Genomic DNA, 25,645 nt, shown 5'->3' with positions numbered 1-25,645 from the left:
AACTTGGATGTGAGGAGCTTTGGGTTATCTCAACCCATGAAGAATTAGATTTGGTCACTAGAGGCGGATTTTTGAGGCTGTCAGGGAGTAATGTGCTCTTTGAAGGATTTGGGAATTTTTCCTCTGATACCGTTCCAAAGGCAAGTACATAGTTTATTTGGATCCTGGTGCAAGAGATGTCAGAGCTGTTGCCTGGTGTTGGGTTTGGATTTGTGTGCACTCTGAGAAGTGGTGGCTGAAGTCTGCTGTTTGTTCTTGGGGACTTCAGCAGTGTTCCTGCCCTTGGTAGTTAGTGCCAAGGTAGTGTGCTTGTGGATCTCTCTGTGTGGATTCCTCGTGCTTTATTCTGCATTGCAGTGTGATCAAAGCCATCTGCCACCTGTTCTTTTTAAATCTAATTTGCAAGTGGAAACTTCCAGTCTGGCTCACGGTGGTACGGGAAAGCACATCTGGCTCCTTTTCCTCGTGGCCCTTTATCTGCCGCAATAAAAGCAGCTGTTTGCTCTGGGAAGGAGTCGTCTCCAGAGCCCGCAGCAAATGCTGCTTCCCCTGCGCCCCCTCTGCTCGTGCAGCAGCCTCGCAGCTACTCCTCCGTTTTCTACTTGATGAGCACTGTTTTTTTAAGGCAGACCTGGAGAACCAAATGGAGCTACAGGAATAAAAACTAGGCATGTTCCTCGCTGAAGCCCACCTTTGACAAGTACTTGGGTGTCTTTAGATAACTGGCCACAAATTGTGGGAACACGCTGGAGCCTGCTCATCGTCTTAGTGGACTGTTGTGCCATAGACTCACCAAGCCACTGTTGTTACAACTTGTACAACTTGCCTCACTCTGAAATTGCTCGTCTGGCAGTGTTCATGGCAGTAACTTCTGGAAACTATAAAAGATACAAAGGGAAAAATGAAGCGATTGCTTTTTAAAAGATGGTGCTAATCACTGGCAATGGGAGGCCGCCCAGGCCTCCTCCTGGCAGGGGTAGCAGCAGGACAGGTTGTGGTTTGCTGCCTTGATTTTTGTCAGTAGGAAGCAGAGGCCCTGTGGATAGGCTGGGCTTTGGCCCGTGCTCTCTGCTGTCGGTGCTTGCTGCTCTGTGTAGGTGCCATTTTCTCCCCTACTGCAGACCATTCAGGTCTCCGTCTTTCTCTGCTGTCTTTGTGATTTCAGGCTGGATGGGGCCTGTGGTCCCCTTATGTGTGTCATCCAGGAGTTGCCCACGTTGAGTTGTCATTGCCACTGCCTGGAGATCCTGCTGCCACCTCCCCCTTAGTTTGTATGGCCAGTGGAGGTCACATAGGCCCTGGGCCAGAGGGGCCTCAGAGGCTCTTAGAGGCCGCCCTTCATGCACTTGGGGTCCTCACAGTGTTTGTAGGCAGGTCACTTCCCCTAGGATCTGGTTCCGTACAGTTTTGTATTGACCGTTGTTCTCTGCGGTTTCCTGGTAGAGGCTCTTGTGCAGTGAAGCCTATTTCCCGTTTCTTTTGTAGTCTCCATAGTGGCCAGCTCATAGGAGCTGGCGGTGAAGTCTGTGATAACAAATGAGCTAGAAATTTCATTTTCATAGCTTTTGGATCGTATAGCCCTGGTTTTCCAGGGAGAAAATAATAACTATCATAATGAGAGATTGGCAAAAGGTATTTTTGTTTTCTGTACTGTGGCTGAAGGTGAACTTTTATATGAAGGAAAGCTTCCTTAAGTGAAGTCCTTGTGGACCAGGCTTCAACAATTACTTGTGGTATAACCTGGGTGACCTGTTTAGAAGATATTATTTGGGACTAGTGGTCTCTCCTGATTCCAGTCGAGGCAGGTTCTGATGGGGCCCTCTTCTGAGTGATAGGCCTGTTAGAATTGGGGGAGGTTTGGGAGTTGGGGTGCTGGGGGCAAAACATGGCATGCAGCCAGCCCACACCTGAGTTTCCATTTGCCCCACTAGCTGACCTTGTTGGTAGATAGAACCTTCTCTCCTACCTGGCCTTCAGCCCCTTCACGCAGGAGGCAGTTTGGGGGCAGGGCGGGCGTCTCACCTTGCAGGTGAGGTGTGTGTTAACAGCCTTTTCTCATTTGGTCGCAGCAGAGGTGAAAACTCCCAAACGCCGGCAGCCATTTGTCCCCTTTGCTCTGAGGAACCACACGGGGTGCACTTTGTGGTTTGCCACTCTGACCACAACACCCACCAGGTAAGGTGCAGGCAGCCGGTCTCCTGGAGCCTTCTTTGTCCCTTGCAGCAGCACAGCAGAGCCCTTCTTGAGAGCCCTGGGTTTACGTCTGAATCAATAACTGCCGCGTTGCTTGCGACTAAAATGCTCAGGGGTCACTCCAGGGGAACTGGGCTAACTGGGCTGCGTGAAATAACCACACAAGAGACAGAAATACCTTTTTCTTTGGGGATGCTGTGATGGCTCCTCTGACCTTAAGGGTCTACAGAAAAAGAGGGAGAGCGAGCACGTGCTGACCCCTTTTATTGAGGAGAAGCCATTCAAATGAGGCCAGGGGTCAGATTTCAGGGGGCTGAGTATCTTCATGATGTCCACTGTCAGCAGGTTGACTGACATCTAGGAAGGCCACACCCAAGGGCAGAGTAAGAGAAGGGGACACAAAAAGGGAGTTTCCATGGAACATTCTATCCCAAACAGGGCAAGGGGTAATATCACAAAGGAACAGGTGAGTGTAGCTGGACCCATGGGGCTGCAGGAAGGCACGCCTATGCAATAAGACACATTTATTTACATTATTTCTACCCTCAAGATTGGGACTTCAACAACTTAAGAATAGCCAGATCATTGGGGGGGGGGGAGGGAATATGACCGACAGTGCCTCAACTGATCAGGAGGGGAAAAACGCTGGTCACATGACATGGCGGCCTCCCACAAGTAACTTCTGTCCTCCTAAGTTGATCCTGAGTCTGCAGTGGTCAGACTGTGCTCTCCATCCTGCGTGTTTTATGTTTAAAGGCAAAGGCACACAGGTTAAGGGTGTGCGTAGGAGATCTGCAAGAAAAGCCACACTCCTCTTCATTGCCTGTTTATTAAAATACAGACATTTTGCTTCCCACACTGCTTCAAAAATGTCCTCCAGCCTCCCCAGCCCCGGGAGGGTTATCCGGGACCTGCTTCAGCACAGATGGGCTTGGCTGGAGTTTGGAGGACAAATAAGTTTCCCTAAGCTGAGTGAGAACTTTCGTTGAGAACTCTTGGCCTGTTTAGATCTTGTGTCCTATTCTATGTACCTGGTGACTTTGTAGCATAGGCCATGAAGTACACAGAATGGGTAACAGAATCAACTGATTCGAAACTGCATTTCCCCTGCCCCCGCTGAGTATAATGCCCTGGAAGGGAGGTTCTTCTGTTTAGCAGTTTAGGTCTGTTAAATTCCAGCCACGCACTTACATGTTCCTTTAAAAATCCTACCTTACTGTATACCTGCCAGACTCTGCTGCTGGAGCTAAGTGACTAGGTAGTGACAATTCAGCTATTCCTAGAGTTCGGGTAAACTGTGACTGAGCATGGGATCACCATAGTCACTGGGCTTTGAGGTCCTCCTCTGTGGCGGGCTCCTACCTTACTGCTGCGGGCTGTCCTGAGAGGGCTTCTCCTCAGCACAGAGCCCTGAGGAGGGAATGGTGGAGACCAGGGACAGTGGGTTCTTCTGATTGCTTCCAGGGCGGCATTGTCCCACAGTGGGAGTCCAGGTGTGGTCCCAGAAGGGAACGGAGCATTTCTAGACGATGCTCACAAGGTCAGTGAGTGGCGAGAAGTCCTTACGGGTGAAGAGATTCCCTTTGAATTTGAAGCCAGAGGAAAGTTGAGACACAGGTAAAGTATGCTTGTTTCTTCTTTTCCTTAAAAAAATAAGTGAATAGAAAAGTGAATATAAATGATTGTCCCTCATGTTTTGTTTTTTCACTTATTCCTGATTTTAATATTATATTTTTAAAAGATATTTTGAAAATCATTGTTTACTTTAATAAATGTGGGCTGTCTTGCCATCTTGGAAATACGTCTCTTTCCATTGACCATCCGTTTACTCAACAGATGGGGAGATAACCTATGTGTCTCTCATAAGTTTGTCGAAGCATGGACATTATAACGCTCAAGTTCATTGCATGTTGGCCTGGTTTCCATGATGCAGTGGTGACATGCTATTCTGAAAAGGTTCTCAAAGCACATTGGTCTCACCTGTAGCGTATGTGTGTTCCACATAGCACTTAGCGGGCAGCTAGTTTGAGGAAGTGGAGCCAGTGAGGGTGAGACGTGCATGAGACCTGTCTGGGCAACTGCTGGCGGGTCCCCTCCTGAGGTAGCAAGCTGAGGGTCAGGAGGAGGGGAAGAGAGCTTTACATCTGGCCATTGAGAGATGGTGAAATATCCAAACAAGTGTCCCATTATTTGCAAACATTTTTAAATGGAAGGGCTATCCAGGGGGCATGGATATTAAGACTTAGTATTTGGACAGGTAAAGGTCTTAGGTTTTGAGCCTTAGATGGTTCTTAAGCTGAGTGGACATGGAAGAGGTTGGCTTCATCCTTCTGCAGGCCTTTGTGTCTCATGGTGCCGAAGTCCATGTGCCCACCTCTCCCGTCCCCGGCGCATTTGATGGTTTTATGCCCATGAACTACCTGAACTACCTGAGAAGGGTTGTGTATATATGAGTCTCTGGAAGAGAGAGAGAGACAGACCCATGTATTCCAGGGGAAAAAAAAGAAGTAAAATAAAGTCCCTGTGCTGGTCACGTGTCCCTGGAAGCCACTGTAGTTTCCAGGGACGAGGGTCAAGCCATTGTCCTATCTTTTCATGAGGTTCCCAGAGAAGCCATAGGACTGGACAGCATCTCTGAATTATCACTGCCTCTTGTCTAAGCCAGGGCTTGACCTCTTTGTCATTTCCGTTTTAGTTTCCATGTTTTGTGGCCCTTTTCAAGTCCTGCTGTTCTGCCTGAATTCATCAAAATAAATGCCTTTTCTGGCATTTCCCCCTTTGGCACGCGGTACCCCACTCCGAGCCTCCCTCCCTGCTTCCTGTTAGCCTCAAATTCAGCTCCCCGCTTCAGGCTTCTGGCTTGAATTAGGCAAAATCTAAAATAGAATTAAATGTGCAATTTCCTCCGTTCCTCCTGTTCTGCCCACTACCTTCTGCTCCGGTTTCAGCTGAGTGCTTGGGCCCGAGACTCTGAATGCCCGTTCGCAGCCACTTGGAGCTGGAGCCCACCGACTGCGTGTGGTTTTGAGAGAAGTGGGATAGTCAACAAAAGCACCAAGAAGGAAAAAGTTTCTGTGCCTTTCCAAGAGGCTGGTTATGTGATTCAGTCACTAGTGCGTTTTTCCTGCCCCACTGAATGATTTTCACCATTGTTTGATGAGGGGTTGGGGTGGGGACTGCGGGGGAGAGACCTGGTTAGTGCGAGATTTCACGGAAGGGGCGCGTGAGTGCCCCTCTTGCTCAGCCTGCCGGAACTTGCATTTGTGCTGTTCTCATAAAACCCAGTTAAACCAGCTCCTGATTTCCTCTTCCTTAGGGAATCCCCCAGAGGCCTAGCCAGCGGGCGTCTGTGTGGTCACACAGCAGGTCAGGTTGGAGTCTTTGCCTCCACTTTTCTTGCCTTCTGAGATTGTGTTCCTGTTCTTTCTCATAGACACACCCACGACCTGCGGATTCACCAACTGCAAGTGAGAGTGAATGGCTGGGAGCAGGTGAGCCCTGTGTCTGTGGACAAAGTTGGAACTTTTTTCCGATATGCTGCACCAGATAAAAATTCATCTTCCTCCACGGTGAGTGGTGTCCTTGTGCCATGGCCACAGCCCCTCAGAACCAGGCTTCCAAATGCTTACACTTATAATAACTTTGCTCTAGTGACATTTTCTTGTTTTTTACTTCTCCTCGTCATAGGGAGGCTGCTTCCGATTCTGTTGACCCAGTCATAGGCTTGGGTCATCGCTGTACATCAGCCAGGCAGGTTAATTTCAGTAGAAGATGAGATTTTAAATTGGCAGGCACATATTATCTCACCTGGGCAAATTTCCTTTATAAACTCAGTGGATCTGCCAACCACGAGTATAGTCATCCTTTGGCATCCATGGGGGATCAGTTCCAGGAATTCTGACAACCCCTACACCAAAGTCCTCATGCTTACACCCCCTGTGTGAAGTGGCAGAATGTCTTCATGTCACCTCCCTGCATTCTCCCGGCGCTTAAGTCATCTCTAGGTTACTACTTCTACCTAAGAAAGTGTCAGTGCAGCACAAGTGGTTGCTATACTGTGCCGTTAAGGAAATAAAGACTAGAAAAGCAGAGTTTGCACACGCTCAGTGGAGGTGCAAAGCAATGTAGGCCCAGCTGCACACCATGGGATCGCTATTGGTTGAACCCGCACGCAGAACCTGTGCATCAAGGGACAGCTTCTCTGATGGTGTGCCCTGGTGTTAAGCTCCCTAAGTGCATACTGTCTTTCTAATGTTTCTTATAATGTTGCTCCTTGATCATTTTAGCTCTGTCCCTAAATTCTTCTCTACTACCAAGAGAGCCATCCACTGTTGTGTGATCAGCCTATTTTTGGAGAATACTGTTTAATAAGTGTTCATTTTCATGGTGGTCTCTGGTGTCTCAACTATCTTGGGGAAAAATCTAATAAATGAGAAACGACTTTTATTTCTCGGATTACTTTCATATCTGGTAACAAAAGGACCAGATGGATGTGTCCTGAAGAGATTTTGCACACACAGGATGGTGTAGAAAGAATATTGTTTTGTCCAAATTTTTCAAGAGATGTTTTACCTTCATAGTAATCATATTTCACCTGAAAAATATTCTCAAATACCACTCTTTGAATATTGTCATTGAATTTAATGATGCTAACACCTTAGGCCTGTGCTGAATCTGATTTATGGATCTTTCTTAGATTGGCAGCCCGAGCAGCAGAACAAATATTATACATCCCCAGGTTTATGTAAGTATAATTTTCCTGCTATCATTGTGGGTTTTTTAAAATATTTTTTTTTAGTTGTAGATGGACACAATATTTTTATTTTTATGTGGTACTGGGGATCGAACCTAGGGCCTCATGCACGCAAGACAAGTGCTCTACCACTGAGCCACAACTCCAGCCCTGTCATTGTGGTTTTTGAGTATGTGCACTGCGCTGGACCACATGTATGTCTCTTGATGATCAGAGGACTTTGTGATGTGTATGTGATTAAGATTATCTCTGCCCTTGTGTATGAATAGTTACCTTCCTCTTTCAGGAACTTCCAAGAAAATGTTTGCTCCTAATTTTGTTTTTGTGACCGAGAATTCCAGGGAAGGAGAGCAGGCAGATGTTTTTGTGCAAGGTTTCCTTTTATTTCTAAGTTAAAATAGAAGTACACTATACTCTATATTTCATTTGCTGGAATCCAGAGGTCATGAAAGTAAGAAAGAAGGAAAAATTGTAAGATCCTCACTCACCCCCCATTTAGCTTTGGAAGTAAATCATGTACTGTCTTGTGGAGTCCTTCTTCAGTGTTTTGCAACAGGCAAAAGTGGCATTAAAAACTCTTTTTAGGCTTTTGCCTAAAACTGTCTTCTCCCCAAGTAAGTTTTGAAATGTGAACATTCAGGCAGGCCTGTAAGCAGAGCATGGAGATTGCTGTTGGTTGGCCTTGACTTTATCCAGGCCTACCTGGGGCTAGGCCAGGGAGACCTGAACTTGGATGATGATTTGTGCCTAGGATTGTGTCCCTCTGAAAACACTCCATAAAATTAGTTTTCTTTTTCATTTGGACTTCCCAGAAGGCTTGGTTGAAAACAGAGAGCTTTGCTTTCTTATTTGTTAGGTGGATTTTTACATACTGTTTACTTTAATAAAAAAACTGCAGAATAAGACACTGGAATGTGGTGTATTTTGTTTCTCCTGTGAAAAGCATTCTCTCTTTCCAAGAGCAGCATTATCAGAAACCTTCTCTTTTGTGGGCCCAGGGTATTACTTTGTGCATTAAAAAAAAAAAAAAAGGCACATGGTAGTAGCCCAGAATGTCTGTTGAAGGTGTGAGTGAACACATGGCACCAGGACGCAGTAGCTGCCACCCACGGCTGAAAAGACATTGTTTCTGAACCTCAGCATCTTGTTTATAAAAGACTGAGCACTACACAGAGCCTGGAGGAGGATCGGGAAGAAAGACAAGTTTGTTTTTAAAGTTCTTTGAAGTATAAACATTGGTTTTTCTGTAGGAATGTCAACGAATAGCAAGAGCCTAGAGGGCAAGTGGGGTGGCTCTTAGAGACAGGCGGCGTCTGTGCCCGTGAAAGAGCCAGCGCAGGCCACCCTGCCCAGCACCCCGGGGTCTATGGCGACAGGCTGGACTCTCGGAGGCATCTTTCTGTTTTGGGCAACACCCAAATGCACATTGTTAGTGTTCAAGAAACATTTCCTCAATCTCTTGTTAATCTGAGAGGAAAGTGCCACAGGAAGTAAATCATGCACTGTGTTGCAGAGTCTTCTTCAGTGTTTCTATTTTAGCTGCTGTGATGATCTTCACTACGTTCTAGACAAGTAGTGTCAATTAATCCCCTGCAATGGAGTTGAAAACAAGTCTCCTCCACAGTTTCCACATAAAGTTTGACATGTGGGAACCCAAGGGCATATTGCGGGAAGTTTGTAAAATGGGGTAGGTCATTGCCACAGTCTTAGCGGGGGTTCTTTATAATGTGTCTGGAGGCCTTGGAGTATATTCTTTGTGGCACACTTCGTGATATCACATTGGAGTATGTTATTTATTTTTGTAGATGTTTTTGGAAGTGGCTGTGTTTAATAGTATGTGTTTATAGCACTTTCACTTCCTTTTCAGCCAAATGCTTTAGGGTTTGATGATAATTTCACTGAGAGCTGTGATAATTATAATACTTTTAAGCCAGGCACGGTGGCACACTCCTGTAATCCTAGGATTTGGGAAGCTGAGGCAGGAGAATTAAAGGTTTGAGGCCAGTCTGTACAACCTAGCAAGACCCTGTCTCAAAATAAAAACAGAAAGGGCTGGGGACGTAGCTCTGAGGTAGAGCACCTGGGTTCAGTCCCCAGGACCACGCGCACACACAGCGCCCCACACAGACCTTCTGGTTCTGCTGTTGTACTTCCTGGGTTTTTAGCGGCACGGCTATTTTGTGTCTGTCTCTCCCATAGTTCTCTTCGCTCCCACCCGTCAGGGTGGTCTTTGCTGTGACCATGGAAGGCAGTGCTCGGAAGGTCATCACAGTGCGTTCCGCCCTCATTGTGAGGAATAGACTCGAGACACCAATGGAACTTCGGCTGGACAGCCCATCAGCCCCCGACAGTATGTGCTGCTTGTCTAGAACGTAGTGAATGCTTTGTGAACAACTGTTGGTTGTTGTCCCCACTCTCTCCCCAGTGAGACTGTCCCCAGGCAGCTAGCATGCACAGTCTGCCTGCTTCCTGTCTGCCACAGTCAGTCTCTCAAGGAGGATCACCACCGAGGTGCTAATACCTGTTTCTGTGGCAGAGCCGGTGGTGCTGCCCGCCATCATGCCCGGGGACTCCTTCGCTGTGCCTTTGCACCTCACCTCCTGGCGGCTGCAGGCACGGCCCAAAGGATTGGGCGTCTTTTTCTGTAAGGCTCCTATTCACTGGACCAATGTGGTGAAGACTGCAGAGGTGAGCAGCAGCAAGCGAGAGTGCCACTCCATGGACACGGAGAAGAGCCGCTTCTTCAGGTGTGTGTCACACTGCCCTGCTGTGCAGGTGGCCTTGGCTTCCCTCCTGCAGGCTGGCTCTTCTGGCATTGGTTCTCTCAGCACTCAGTTGTGTTTATCTAGAATCCGAGATTACTCTTGAGCTCAAGTCCATGGGAACTCCAGGCTTACCCCTGGCGTGGCATGGGGTCACTTATCATTTACGGCCAACCAACTGGCACACACTGTTCTCCCAGATAGACAGAGTGTTGTAGGTATGCTGGAGCGTAAGGTGCAGACACATCCTTAGGGAGGGAACGAAAAAAGCTTCAGGTTAACCCACTCCTGTATAAATTAGGAAGCAAAATCCTGGGGCTGGGAGATTTTTTGAATGAAAAATTTTTAAATATTTTAGGTAAAGATTCATGTACCTAATACTGACTTTCTGGAACATTTTTATGAGATTGCGTAGCCATTTAAACTCATTGTTTTCCTATCATACAGGGTATAAGTAATATGTTATTAGATTCAATGGTGGAAAAGACACTGGATTGCTGTCTATCATGAGACCTTTATGAACTTGGTCTTTCAACTCATCTAGATGAGAGATTGTTAACTTTTGTTTAGTTTACAGTGAAGACAGGTGTTCATAACTCAGTGGTTTAGCATTTGCTTAGCGTACTCAAGGCCCGTTCCCGTTCAATTCCCAGTATCACCAAAAAAAAAACCCCAACCCCCCCCAAACAAACATTTAGGGGGAGTACCAGAATAGTAAAGAATTCCAGTATATCCTTTTTCCAGACTTCCTAGTTTTTAATAGACTGAAGGGAGAAATAGATAAATGTATATCCACAGTGTTCATTTTAATACTTTTAGAAATTTATAGGAAAAAAAAAACTAAGAAAAAACCCCAAAAAAGCATTTGGACAGTGCCATCAACCAGTGTGTTCCAGTTGACATTCATAGAATATTTTGTCCAACAATTCCAGATGCTACCTTCTTTTCAAGAACGTGTGGAACATTCATTAAGAGATAACCATCTGCTGGGTCATGAAACAAGGATTGATAAATATTAAAGAATTAAATCATACAGACTGCTTTCTGAACACAGTAGAATTAAACTGGAAATCAACAACAATAAGATCCCCAGAAAATCCCCAAATGTTCAGAAATTATACAGTATATTTCCAAAGGACCCCCATGGGTCAAAGAAGAAATCACAAAAGACATTAGAAAATATTTTAAATTGAACAATAATGAAAAAGCCAGACATGTTAAAATATGAGGGATGCAACAAAAAGCAGTTCCTAGAAGTTACAGTTTTTAATGGGTCTATTAGCAAATGAGGAAGACACAAAAACTACTGATTTAATCTTCTTTATTAAGAAGATACAAAAAGAAGAGCAAATTAAAAACAGGTAGAAAAAGGAAGCAAAAATAGGTGGAAACCAATGAGCTAAAAAACAAAATCAACAATGTCAAAATTGTCTTTACCAAAAAAAACCCCCAAAACCTCATAAATCTGTTAATATTCTAGCAAGACTGACCAAGAAGAAAAGATAAAACAGAAGTTGCCAATATAAGGAGTTAAAATGATCAATATTAGGAATTAAAGGAGATATTATTACAGATCCTATAGGCATTAAAAGGATAAAAAAGAGATAAGAATAATTTTATATCATTAAATTCCATACTTAAATAATACCTTCTTGCAATCACAAATTGTCAGAACTAACAAAGAAGAAATAGAAAATCCAAAGATAGGGCTGGGACATTGGCTCAGGGGTAGAGCGCTTGCCTAGCATGCATGAGGCACTGGGTTCGATTCTCAGTACCACATACAAATAAATAAAATAAAAAATTCATCAACAACTAATAAATATATTTTAAAAAAGAAAATACAAAGATACTGATATCTATTTTAAAATTTTAATTTTTTTTGGCGCTAAGGATTGAACCCAGGAGTGCTCTACCACTGAGCTACCTATCCATCACTATTTTTTTTTATATTGAAACAGGGTCTTACTGAGTTGCTGAGACTGGCCTTAGGCTTGGTGATCCTCCTGCCTCAGCCTCCCAGGTTCCTGGAATCATAGGTGTACACCACCCACACCTAGATTAAAAAATTAATTTATAAAAAAGCTTTCCCACAAAGAATACTCCAAAGGCCATATGACTCTACTAGTTAATTCTACAGACATTTAAGAAGGAAATAATACCAGTTCTAAACAAGATTTTTCAGAAAATAGAAGAGGAGGAAACAGTTCTTGTTTCAGTCAGCTTTTTTGTTGCTGTGATCAAAAGACCTGACAAGAACAATTAGAGGAGGAAAATTTATTTTGTGGCTCATGGTTTCACATGGTCATTTCCATTCCTTAGATCCTAGATGAGGCTGACATCAGGGCAGAAGTGCATGGCAGGGGAAAGCTGCTGGGAACATGGCACCAGGAAGCAGAGAGGGCGCTCCTCTCAACAAGGACAAAATATACACCTGCAAAGCGTGCCCTGCCACACCTCCTCCAGCCGTAGCCTACCTGCCTACAGTTACCCCCAGTTAGCCCCTGACTAACACATTGATTAAGTCAACATTCTAATAACCCGATCATTTCTTCTCTAAATGTCAGAACCTTTCTTGCACTATTTCACACAAGAGCTTTTGGGGGATACCTAGTATCTAAACCGTGACATTCTTGGCTCATTTTATGAGGCCAGCATGTTCCTGACACCAAAACCTATATAGATAACTATAAGGAAACTAAGTACTAGTGGCCCCCCCAAAGAGCTACAAATGTCTTCAACAAAATGTTACCAAGTATAATTCAGCAAGTGGGGTTTATTCCAGAAATGCAAGATCAGTTTAACATTTGAAAATTAAATAAAATCAAAAAAAGTAATTTACCATTTTAAGAGACTAAACAGAAAAACATCAGATCATCTTGGTACATGCAAAGAAAAATAGCATTTGATGGAATTCAGTACCCATTCACGGTGATGCCCAGTGTCTTAGCTGAGGCTGCTATAACAATACACTGTAGACCAAGAGGCTTAAACAGCAGACATTTGTTCCTCATAGTTCTGGAGGCTGGAAAGTACAAGATCAAGGTAGAAATTTGGTTCTAGAGAATGCCTTCTTTCTGGCTTGCTGATGACTGCCTTCTTCCCATGTCCTTACAAGGTGGAGAGAAATGCCAGGCTCTCGCCTCTCCTCTTTCTCTTATGAGTGTGTTAATTTCATCATGGGGTCCATCCCACCTCTGTGACTTTATGATAAACTTAATCACCTCCAAATACTATCACATTGAGTGTTAGGGCTTCAACATATGAATTTTTGGGCAACACAAACGTTCAGTTCTTCATAGCCAGCAAACTAGGAACTTGAAAAAGTTCCCTTCTCAAGGGCATATGTGATAAACATACAGTTAACATTGTACTTTTTTGTGTGTGTGCTGGGGATTTAACCCAAGGACCCTTAACTACTGAGCCCCATTCCTGTCCCTTTTTTATTTAGAGACAGGGTCTCACTTAGGTTGCTTAGGTCCTTGCTAAGCTGTGAGGCTGGCTTTAAACTCATGATCCTCCTGTCTTAGCCTCCTGAGCCACTGGGATTACAGGCATGCACCACCGTGCCCAGCTAACATAATACTTGACAGTGAAACATTAAACCCTTTTCCCTCAAGATCAGGAACCAGCATTCTACTTAACATAGTAGTAGCAGTCCTAGCCATTGCAGTAAGGCAAGTAAATCATATAAATAAGAAATCAAAAAAGTGGGGCTGGGGTTGTGGTTCAGTGGTAGAACGTTTGCCTAGCATGTGTGAGGCACTAGGTTCTATTCTCAGCACCGCATATAAATAAATAAAATAAAGTTCCATTGACAACTAAAAAAAAAAAAAAAAAAAAAAAAAGAAAAGAAATTGAAAAAGCATGAAAATCTGAAAAGAAATAAAATTATTGTTATTTTCAAATGACCTAATTAGATATGTAGAAAATCGCATAGACCTAATTGGCTAAAATCTGATGGTTCAAGGTCAATCAGTAGAAATTAATTGTATGCTTATATTCTAGCCATAAATAAACAATTAGAAAATGTGATTTTAGAAAAATGCCATTTATAATAACTCTAAAAAAAATTCAATACCCAGGACTCAATCTAACAAATGATGTACAAGTCTTCTACTTGAGAAATTACAAAACCTTTCTAAGAGAAATTTTAAAAATATTAAGTGAAAAGATATTCCATATTAATGGATTGGAAGACTCGGTATCATTAAGATGTCCATTCTCAATAAATAGATCTACAGATGGTTGCTTTGAAGAAATAGGGGAGCTAATCTTAGATAATGCAAGAAATCTAGAATATTCAATGTCATCTTTAAAAATAACAACAAAAAGTTGGAGGACTTACAAAACCTATTTTCAAAACTCAGTGTAGAGTCACAGTATTATTATTCATAGTCAGTGTTATTTCATTAAGACATGAATGTAGATCAATGGGATAGAAGATTTATTACACAGAAAGCACTAAATACCAAAGAAAAATTAGAGACATTGGACTTTTTAAAAAGTTTTTGGTTTAGCAGGAGGCATCAATAAGAAAATAAACAGATAAACCACAAATTTGGGGAAAAAATATATATCTGACAGTTTTTAATAGAACACATAAAGAACTTCTTGAAATAAAAATTTTAAAATAACCTAACAAGAATAGTCAAAAGACTTGAACTGATAGTTTACAGAAGATAACGTACAAATTGCCAATAGAAAAATGAAAAGTTGGTCATCATCAGTGATGATTTGGGAAATGCAGCTCTGAACCACAGTGACCCTGTACTCTCACTAGGACGAATAAAATAAAAAGTATTGACAACACCAAATGTTGGTAAAGGTATGGGAAACTCTCATAAAGAGCTGGTGAGAATGTGAAATGATACAGCTGCTTTGGAAAAATGTGTGACAGTTTCTTAATAAAGCAAAGGACCCAGCAAGTCCATTTGTAGGTGTTTACCTAAAAGACACGAAGGCCTGTGTCCATAAAGATGCTTGCATCAGAAGGCTCATGTAGCCATAAGCTGGGAACAGCCCAGGTGGATATCAACAGGATGGTGAGTAAAGAACCAGTGATATTCAGCCGGACAGACCACCAGGCAAGGAAAGAGAGTCAGGTATGGTGGGCACGACTGACCCTGGTGAAACTTCACAGGAAGCAGGAAGAAGGAGCGCATGGAGCAGTGCCCCGCCTGTTGCCGTTACGTGTAGCTCAGGAACAGATGGGCCTGATCCATAGCAGCGAGTTCCAGAGAGTGGTTACTTGGATGACAGGGAGAGAATATTGGTTGGAAAGGGACAGGAGAGAGTTTTCTGGGGTGAGAAAATGGTCTGTGACTTGTTCTTGAGTGGTGGTTATAGAGGAGTATATAATTGCCCAAACTCATCAAATTGAATATTTAAAATCCACGCATTTTGTATTAGATTTCAGTAGATGTATTTGTATTAAAAAATGCAAATATCTTACTGACTTATTGAGTTATTTTGATATTATTTAATTAAGGAGAAAAAAAATTGAGTTCTTCATTCAGGCTGATGATTTTCACACCATTTTGTTTTCATAGGTTTTGTGTGGCTATAAAGAAAGAGAATTATCCCGATTACATGCCCTCAAACATATTTTCTGACAGTGCAAAACAGATTTTCAGACAGCCAGGGCATACCATATATCTTCTGCCAACTGTGGTGATCTGTAATCTGCTGCCTTGTGAACTTGACTTCTATGTCAAAGGAATGCCAATTAATGGAACCCTGAAACCTGGAAGAGAGGTGGCCCTCCACACTGCTGATACGTCCCAGAACATCGAGCTGGGTAAGGCTGTTGCTGTTGGGTCATTTATAGCAATCCTGGGAAGAGATCAGTGAGCATTTAGACTACTCAGTAAACATCTTGGAGAAATTGCGGCACCTGTCATGTCTTAGTAAGCTGGCTCAGAGCAGGTGTGCAGCTAGGAAAAAATGAACCAGAGGTTTGCAGAGGACATGCTCACATGGTATTCAGTCACTCTGTGTCTTTAGCCCGGCTTTTCTTAGCTGCAGAATGAGCTGTTTTTAGGGAAGGGGTGAATGTGGCTGAGCTCCTGTGTCCCCAGCATCACCTGGGCTCTTTCTCACATGTGATCTCCTGTCATCCTGACAGCAATAGTGATTTGTCCCACTTCACTGATGAAGAAATGGAGGTTAAAATGTTCAGTGCAACAAGTAATTTTCAGTTGTAGGGGTGAGCAAGTCAGGGTAGAGAATCACATTTGCAGCACTTAAAGAGGTACATCTGTTGTTTGGGCAGAAGATATATTTAAGACTGCCACAGACATGTTCAGGTAATAACAACGTCGATATTTCTCTATATACAGTTTTGGAAGCTCGTTTACTACATTATCTCACTTGATCTGCACGGGAGTACACATTTCCATATCGGACAGGTGTTATCTCCATTTTTGAGCTCAACAACTTGAAACTCATTGACCTTTGGCAGTATGTGCCACAGTGACAAGATTATGTTTCTGCAACCGGATAGATCCTTGAACTTCATTTAGAAAAGGAAAACAGTGCAATGGTAGTTACTCCTGTAGGCCAGCCCTTTACCACTGGGCTGTACCCTTGGCCTGTAGTCATTCATTCTAGAGAAAAATAGATAAAAATAAATAGAAAAAAATTTGGCATTTAAGTAGTGAGTTTTCTGTATTTCTTCACATGTTGACCAAGGCCTTGTATAACGCAGGCCTGGCCTCCCACCAGTGCCCCTTGTGTTCAGCGCCGTGTGCTACGTTACGTGCTACTCACAGTTCTGCCGTGTAGATCCTGTTACTACCACCTTTTGCAGATGAGACCTAGAGAAGTTCAATAACTTGCTCCATATCATGCAGATAATAAGACCAGACTGGGGATTGGAAGGAAGGTTGGAGCACAGGGTCTGACTTATGACTCCTCTGATAATCATTGTTGGTAGCTTTTTGGAACTCTGATTCATCTCATTTGCAGTGTAGCTTCCTAGTATGACTTCCGGGCCATCTGATCTGTTCCTTTTGTTCTTATCCCAGCTAGAGGAAAATGGCCTTTGAGGTTATTAGTTATTTTTCCAAAAAGGAATCCAATTTAATTTTGCTGTGAACTATTTTGACAAACTCGAGTAGTGAGAATCCAGAAAGACAATAGCTGTACCTTCTTTAGGGGTGTCATTGGAGAACTTTCCCCTCTGTAAAGAATTGCTCATTCCACCTGGGACCCAAAACTATATGGTAAGAATGCGACTCTATGACATCAACCGGCGGCAGCTGAACCTCACCATCCGGATTGTATGTCGAGCAGAAGGGTCCTTAAAGATCTTCATTTCCGCTCCATATTGGCTCATTAACAAAACAGGTATGTACATAGGCTTTCCCAGTAAGCCTTGGGGTTGGTCATGGGAATTCCGACATATTTGCTCTGCTAACTAAATGGAGCCAATGCAAATAGATGACTTCAACAGTCTAAGCTGCTGAGACTTTCCTGATTCCATGATATGTGCTTAATCATGGTCAAAACCGTCCTTAGATAACAGATTGAGCCCACAAAATTCAGTTTTCACTATTTTCCCCCTTGCCGATTCCACATCCCCCCGTTTACCATTTGTATCTTTGATGGGAAGACTGGGTGGGATTGTTTGATATAAACTTTTTCCATCCTTCCTAAAGGGTTACCACTGATCTTCAGACAGGACAATGCAAAGACAGATGCTGCAGGCCAGTTTGAGGAACACGAGTTGGCCCGGAGCCTGAGCCCTCTCTTATTCTGCTATTCTGACAAAGAGCAGCCAAACCTGTGAGTACAGTTATTTATGAGAAGGGGAAATAAGCTCCTAGGGAAGGGGAGAAATTAGCAAAGGCTATAATATATCCGAGTAAGTGGAACTATACTGTAGATAACAGTCCTGACTTGGCAGAGGACTAGAACCATGACCTAATGGGATTTTTTCGGATCTAATTTCTGTGTTATTTGATCCTGAAAATAAACCATTTGTTGGTTTATAATGAAAGCTAGTTTTATTTTACATGTTATTGAAGGAGTTCTCCTATTTATAACTGGGCCGATGAAGAGAAACCTGTATGTCCCTTCTCTTCTCTGCAGTTTCTCTTTTCCTGTAGCCTTGGCAAAGGAGTGGGCATCAGAGAGCAGCCGGACTGGCCCTTTGGCCCTATTGGCCCAATCAGGGCTATTAGTGGAAGGTTTTGAGCTCCAAAATGTGCCTTCTCATGGTCTTAAAACACTCATTGCATGTTTCACAGCTGGGAAAAATAACAACTGTGAGGATTAGATAACATGTCCTTTTAATGTATGGTAGGAATGTTAATTCACTTTTGTTCTTGGTTTTGACATTCTGCTTTTTATAGGAGTCTTCTAATTTTATAGCCCTAATCCAGAGATAAATGGATGTATCTTATACTGCTAAAATGGCACACGCCATCATCTATAGAATTTGGCAGAAAACTTAACAGGAAGGTTTCCGGAGTACTGCACTCAGTGGATACAGATGTGTTTTCCAGAGAGACTGGAATCTAGATTAGTGTTGGAATCAGAGTTCCGGCTCTTGTCGGAGACTCAGCCAGCCTCTTGACACATTCAGCAAGCCCTGTCTCCTTCTGTTTATCAAAGATTTTGACAGTTTTAGATCTAGGGCTGAGCATTTGTCATGGTTGACTTTATCCATGGGATTCACAGTTTCCAGAGTGTTTCCATCTAGACCATCCTGTTGGATTCTCCCCAGCATGCCAGTGACTCAGGAGATAGTTATATTTTAAGATGAGGAGACTGAGGCTCATGGCCAGCGTGCCCTGTGCCCAGGGCTGCATCGCTTGTTCGTGGTGGACCTGGAGCACACACTTAGGAGTTATATTTCCAGGATCTGACTGGACACCAGCCAACTGGACGGTGCTTTGCTGATATGAGGGTCTCAGTTTCTGGAGGCGACGTGCTGTCAGCCGCACCTTCTTACATACTGTTCTTGGCTTTTTTTTCTTGACTCCTTGATTTTCAGGGGAATAGTAGAAACTGTAGCATATTCCTCATGTTTTATTCTCATAGAATCCTGTGCTCTCTCCTAAAGTGTTCATTTGTAGATGTCCAAGCATTTCATATACTGTTGTAATGCGGCTACATCTTAAGATGAGGGTTTGATCACTGATTAATTTTCTCACTCCTGGGGATTCACATGAGAGTGAGGACGAAGTCAGTGTTAGAGGCCTAACTGGGTGCTAGCCACACTAGTGTTTCCTGATTAGACGAGGTAGATAAGACTTGCTTGTGGATGAATATATACATCTTTGCTTTTCTGCCCCACAGCTGCACGATGAGAATCGGAAGGGGGATTCATCCTGAAGGCATGCCGGGCTGGTGTCAGGGCTTCTCCCTGGATGGTGGTAGTGGTGTCCGAGCTTTGAAAGTCATCCAGCAAGGAAACCGCCCAGGGCTGATCTATAACATTGGTGGGTTACATTTGGGCAATGGGAGGATCAGAATCATTGGCTAAAAAAAAAAGAAAAAAAAGAAGACAGAATCATTGGCTAGTGACTTTAGGCTTAGAGGAATTAGCTGGCAGTGCATTTTGGCCTGGCTACAAGTGCTGATTTTCTCATTTGACGGTGGGTCAGATACCTGCTCTCTGCATGCAATATTGATATCAACGCAGATCTATTCTCCTAGGGATCTGAGGAGCCACCTAAACACTGCCCTTTTGAGGTCTATGGCTGTTTAATTTCAGGCTCACCTGTGTCAGGAAAGTATCAGTTTGTCTTGAATCCTTGTTTTTCAGGGGAATAATAGGAACACTCAGAATGCTTTTTATCCTTCAAGAATTCCCACGCATTCATTAAAATTTGCAAACCCTAAGAGGGTAAGAAGCATTGTTCTCTCTGAAACTAAAGCAGAGAGGTTAAGTGACTTGCCTAGAGGCAAAGGGGAAGTCTGGGTCAGAAGTAGGATTAGAATGGGGGTGTGTGAATTTGAGGCAGAAAATATAATAAAAGACACTTGGTGGCTTAGTCATTAGCAGCCTCCAGACTTGCTTAGCTTCTGGAGGCAGGAAGGGCAGGGGAGGATGCAGTACCCTGTGCTTTAGAGCTACTGGGGCATACTTGAGGGAGTGTCCTAAGGGTTGCGATCAGTTACAGTGTGTCCCTGTCCCTGTGAGAGTGTCTGATTCCAAGGACCTCACAGCCGTTTGTGGTGTTGACATTGCACACCACCTAGACCTGCCTTGTCCAGTAGGACCCCTTGTGAGGATGGAAATGTCCTGTTTTGTGTTGTTTGATGTGGCAGCCATTAGCCATGTGTGGCTGCTGAGCAGCTGACAGAACGTTCTTGAGAAATGTGGCGAGTGTGACTGAGGAGTGGAACTTTCACTCTTCATTTTTAAGAATCTTAAATTTAAATAGCGACATTTGGCTAATGGCTGCAGTATTGGACAATGAAGATAAAAAGAGTGATGTTGTAGAAGGAAGATCTGGTGTTGTGGTGGAGTCTACATATTTACCCTGGATCCTGGGCACAGTTGGGCATGTTTAAGGGTATGAGGATTTCTTAGTAAAAGAATCTCACAAGTGTAGTTTCCTTTTCAGATTTTTTAAACTTGAATTTATATTCATGATTTCTTGACATGCAAGCTGTCTCCTTACAGTTGATATTAAGATTTCTAAAAGAAATAAACTTAATTCGATCCTCCAGCTAAAGATAATGTTCCTCACATTTTCTGACATTTGTTTGCTCCACCACTTGAGTAGGCAAAGGCTGCTTCATGCTGGCTTTCCACATGCTGTCTGGAAGCCGCTGTCAGGACATCTGTGGGGAGGCCTCAGAGAGGAATGGAACATGCTCCTTTGAGCTGACCAAACCAGAAATACAGTGACTGTTCACAGGAACCGCCATGCGAGGAGCATTCACTGAGCTCATGGCATGTGCATTCAGGGGCAGGACTGTGATTGGAGTTTTGTCACTCCACCAAGGAAGGAAGATAGGTTTCGATAGGACTTTATAACTCTTAATGTTTATGAGATTTCGGCATGTGTTATTGACGGAATTTGTGGAATCTCCTACTTGAATATTTTGAGGAATTGGATCAGCATCATGTAAAGAACTATCCCAAGCTGAAAAGCCAGGGAGAACTTTGCCAGTTAGCCTTATGTGTACCTCCCGAAAGAAGGATTTTGTGCATTTTGATCTCAGCTCTTGACTTTTAGGGGGTGTGCCAAGGCGACCGAAATTGAAAAGAGAAACAAAAAAACCCTCACCTTTTTCCAAATATTGAAGTGTCTGAGCTGTTCTAGGGCACTTTAGATTCTTTTTGTAATATCAAATTAAATGTATCTTTTGTAGGCAGACTTTGTATTAGTTGATCAGCTAACTCTGATACTGTTGATTTTGGCTAACTGAAGCTCTTCTGTTTATCACAGAAGGAAAAGCAGTAGGCTTACCTCCCTGTCCCAGTATTATGTGGCATTCCTTAGGTCGAGTCTCAGATACGCTTATTCTTGTGATTCACTTGGTCATTCAGTCATTGTCAAGGCTTACATTAGATAGTTAACGGATTAGAAGATGTATACTCTAGGATGGTGTTAGAGTCTAGGACACCTGATTGTCATATCAGAAGGCGGAGTCTTCCATTTTCAAAGTTCTGTCCATACTTGTGGAGTGCTTCCTTGGGTCCTTATGCACATTGCCCCTGGGTTGAGCAGGCCACAGGGGCGAGGCACCCTGGGTACAGACTGTCTGCATTTGAAGCCTGGCCTAGCCTCTGCTAGCGATGCTACCTGGAGCCACTTACTTAGCTTTCCATACCATAGTTTCCTCATCTATAAAATGGAAATAATTAAAATACCTGATAAGGCTATTGTGAGGGTTAAATGGAAAACCTTTAGAGGAGGACCTAGCATATATGAAGAGGTCAGTAAGTGTTATTTTTATTATTTCTACCATAAATATTTTTTATTATTGTACAGTCAGAGCCCAGCCCGGTACTTGGAATATAGATCCCGTATTTATGGTCTGAATGAACGATTCATCTCACTGAGTGTTCTAGTTTTAAATATTGTTATCAGATTTTTTTTAAAGGTAATTCTTTATTTGGAACTTCTTGTTTTAAGATTTTCTTCTGACTGACTTCTGTTGTTTTTCCAATATGTAGTAGGTGCTGAGAATCTACTTATTTTGAGAAAAATGAATTCTATAACACTTAGCAATGGGTTTGAGCTGGATTCTTGGACAGTGAACAAAAAGGAAGTTGACAACAGTCAACTGAGTTCAGGCAGCACAGAGCTCTTAGATCCAGCTAAGAGCTCTGGACATCGTACTGTGTCCTCTAAGAGGGGCAGGTTCTCCAGGGAAGTTCCATGCCTGTATGTGGGTGGAAAGGTATCACGTGAAACTTGGTAGTCAGTTTCATAAATGGAAGCCTGCGGTGTGGGACTGGATGCCTGTGTGTTTCAGTTGCTGTCACAGGGCACACACTTCCTGAAGAAATCGGGAGTTGTGGGCATATTGATGTTGCCCTGGCGCTTTGCATGCAGTTGCTGATTTCACTCTGCACTTGAAAGGCTTGATGTCCTCCCAGTGACATAGTTGTTTTCTCAGAGAAATTGAGTAATTGTGAAGACTGATGATTTTTTTTGTCAGACCAAGAATTTTCTGGTTTTTGATTAATTTATGAAATTTTTTTTTGGTATTTGTAGGTATTGATGTCAAGAAAGGCCGAGGTCGATATATTGACACCTGTATGGTCATCTTTGCCCCCCGTTACCTGTTAGACAATAAATCATCTCACAAGCTTGCATTTGCACAAAGGGAATTTGCCAGGGGACAGGTAAGCAATTTGCTTTTGGAGAATGACCAGTGCTTATTGGTTAGCATAGTGAGCCAGGCATGATGAATACACTCGTGTAATCCTAGTGAGTGGGGTCAGGGACAAGGGGTGGCTGAGGCAGAAGGATTGCAAGTTCAAATCCAGCTTTGGCAACTGAGAGAGGCTGTAAGCAACTTAGTGAGACCCTGTCTCAAAATAAAATATTAAAAAAGGCTGGGGATGGATACGGCTCAGTAGTTAAGCATCCTTGGATTCAATACTTAGTATTTTAAAAAAAAATCATGGTGAATTTTAATATCATGCTTATCTCCCATCACAATGGTATGTTCTGGTGGGGTGCAGTGGCACATTCCTGTAATTCTAGTGACTTGGGAGGCTGAGGTAGGAAGATCACAAGTTTGAGGCCAGCCTTAGCAACTCAGTGAAACCCTCAATAAAAAGGACCGAGGATGTAGCTCAGTGGCAGAACACCCTTGGATCAATTCTCAGTTAAAAAAAAAAAAAAAAAGACTAAGCTCTGTGATATGAATAATCCAAATGGCTCTTGGTAGAGGGTGAGGCTCAGAGTACCTGGCCACTCAGTAAACGTTTGTGTATTACTGGTAACATTGGGCTGAACTGAACTGTTGACTCAAGCCAGTGGTCTTCTGTGTCTTAGGGAACAGCCAATCCCGAAGGTTATATCTCCACCCTTCCTGGCTCCAGTGTGGTGTTCCACTGGCCTCGAAATGACTATGATCAGCTCTTATGTGTGAGGTTGATGGATGTTCCCAATTGTATTTGGTCTGGAGGCTTTGAGGTCAACAAGAATAATTCCTTTCATATCAATATGAGGTAAGTTTGAGCTTTCAAAGACAAAGTGTAGACTTGTTTGAGATGCAGTAATGTAGTCAGCCCATGTTGCTCTTAGTGAAATGGGCACATGTGTTCCTGGATCAGACAGAGTTCCCAGAGCTGCGGGAGCTATGCGGGAGCTATGCGGGAGCATTTGATGGGATGAGCCCATCATGGAGAGTGCTGTGGTTATGAGCCACAGGACAGCTCTGAGCCCAGAGAATGGTTCCTCTGAAAATTCTGTCTGCATTTAGATGGTTACATTGATTATAAAGGTTTTTGTCTGTTCTTACACATTTGTACATCTCTCCAAACCAAGTGAGAGAAATCAACTAGATGTATCCTCGAGTAGCCTACCACCTCTCTGCCTGATCCAAACAAATGCTGTTTTCTTTTAAATTATTATTATTTTTTAAAAATGTAGATGGGTACAATACCTTTGTCTTATTTATTTCTTTTTATGTGGTTCTGAGGATAGAACCTGGTGTCTCACCATGCTAGGCAAGTGCTCTACCACTGAGCCACAACCCCAGCCCCAAATGCTTTTTTTTTTTTAATTATTAATTTTTTTCCCCTTGGGTCAGGAGGTCTTGCTGTATTATCCAACTTGGCCTCAAACTCCTAGGCTCAAGCAATCCTGTCGAAGCCTCCCAAGCAGCTAGGACTGCAGATGCACACCACATTACCCAGATAAAACAAAGTATACTTGCCATAAAAAACACATAACGTAAAATTTACCATCTCAAGCATTTTCATGTGTGCAGTTCACAACTGTAAGTGTATTTACATTGTGTGATTTCCAGAGCTCTCTTCATCTTGCAAAACTGAAGCCATGTCAATTGAGCAATTCTTCAACCCTTTCCCTTTGCCCCCAGCCCCTGGCAAACTCCATTCTATTTTGTGTCTCTAGGACTGTGACCACTCAGGGTACTTTATATAAGTAGAATTGTACCTTATTTCTCTTTTTTGGGGGGTGTGGGGGATACTGGGGATTGAACTCAGGGACACTCAACCACCGAGCCACATCCCAATCTCTATTTTGTATTTTATTTAGAGACAGGGTCTCACTGAGTTGCTTAGCTCTCGCCTTCACTGATGCTGGCTTTGAGCTCATGATCCTCCTGCCTCAGCCCCCTAAGCCATTGGGATTACAGGTGTGTGCCACCATGCCTGGCTCCTTATTTCTCTTGTTTGTGACTGGCTTATTTCTTTTATCATAACACCCTCAAGGTTCATCAATATGTTGCATAGTGTCAGAATTTTCTTTAATTTTCAGGCTGAATAATATTTCAGGCTTGTATATCTTTCCTACATTTTGTCATTCATTCATCCCTTGTTGGACATTTGAGTTGCTTTCACCTTTTGGCTATTATGAATGTGGATATGCAGATACCTGTGCAATAGCTGGGCGCTGTGTTGCATACCTATGATCCTGGCCATTTGGTAGGCTGAGGCACAAAATTAAAAGTTCAAGGCCAGACTTGGGCAACTTAATGAAACACCATGTCTCACAAAACAAAACAAACAAGCAGGTGTACTGAGGATGTAGCTGTGGCAGAGTGCCCTGGTTCAGTCCCCAGTACCACGCACACATGCTACACAAAAGTCGAGTATATTTTGAGGTGGGGGATTTAGCTCAGTGGCAGAGTGCTAAATCAAGCCCAGGTGTGAGGTCCTGGGCTTGATCCTCAGCACTGAAAAAAAAGAAAAAGTGAGGAAAAACCCAAATATCTCTTTAAGACCCTGCTTCAGTTCTTATGGGTATAGACACAGACATAGAATTGCTGGAGCACACAGTCATTCTAGTTTAATTTTTTGAGGAACCATCATGCTGTGTTCTGTAATGATCGTAGCATTTTATTCTCCTGCCAACAGCGTGCTGGTTTCTGGTTTCTTCACAATCTCACCAACATGTTATTTTATCCTGGGTTTTGGGTAGTATCCATTCTGTTTGGGGTGAGGTAGTGTGTCGTTTTGTCTTTGTGGTCCTGGGGAGTGAACCCCAGGCTCATCCATGCTAACCACACACACTTCTACTGAGCTGAGCTCCAGCCCTCGTTGTATTTTTAATTCACTTCTCTCTAATGAGTCTGACGTTGAACATCTTTCCATGTACCTGTTGGGCATTTGTGTGTCTTTGGAGAAACATCTATTCAAGCCCCGTGCCCAGTTTTGAATTGGACTGTTTGTTACATGTTGATATGTAGGAATTCTCTGTTCTGGATATTAACTCCTCGTCAGATATGTGATTTGCAAATATTTTCTCCCATTCCATTGGTGGCCCTT

At 43.2% G+C, this 25,645-nt stretch overlaps 1 protein-coding gene across 6 annotated transcripts in view; it reads left to right on the top strand.

The window, feature by feature from the left end:
• VPS13D (vacuolar protein sorting 13 homolog D) overlaps nt 1–25,645 on the top strand; it is a 253,975-nt gene that overhangs the window by 106,327 nt on the left and 122,003 nt on the right. For 5 of the 6 annotated variants that reach the window (XM_081305180.1, XM_081305183.1, XM_081305182.1 and 2 more), the window contains 12 exons: nt 2,073–2,175; nt 3,658–3,810; nt 5,627–5,762; nt 6,890–6,937; nt 9,146–9,296; nt 9,483–9,693; nt 15,261–15,508; nt 16,867–17,058; nt 17,370–17,496; nt 19,015–19,157; nt 22,395–22,525; nt 23,184–23,359. In XM_081305180.1, coding sequence (XP_081161306.1) covers nt 2,073–2,175; nt 3,658–3,810; nt 5,627–5,762; nt 6,890–6,937; nt 9,146–9,296; nt 9,483–9,693; nt 15,261–15,508; nt 16,867–17,058; nt 17,370–17,496; nt 19,015–19,157; nt 22,395–22,525; nt 23,184–23,359 — 1,819 coding nt within the window. Of the gene's footprint in view, nt 1–2,069; nt 2,176–3,657; nt 3,811–5,626; nt 5,763–6,889; nt 6,938–9,145; nt 9,297–9,482; nt 9,694–15,260; nt 15,509–16,866; nt 17,059–17,369; nt 17,497–19,014; nt 19,158–22,394; nt 22,526–23,183; nt 23,360–25,645 lie in introns of all 6 variants that reach the window. The other variant, XM_081305181.1, reaches the window with a different exon arrangement.

Source organism: Spermophilus citellus (assembly GCF_964194105.1).
Source record: "Spermophilus citellus genome assembly, chromosome: 9".
NCBI classification, from domain to species: domain Eukaryota; kingdom Metazoa; phylum Chordata; class Mammalia; order Rodentia; family Sciuridae; genus Spermophilus; species Spermophilus citellus.
This window is presented reverse-complemented; position numbering and strand designations above follow the sequence as displayed.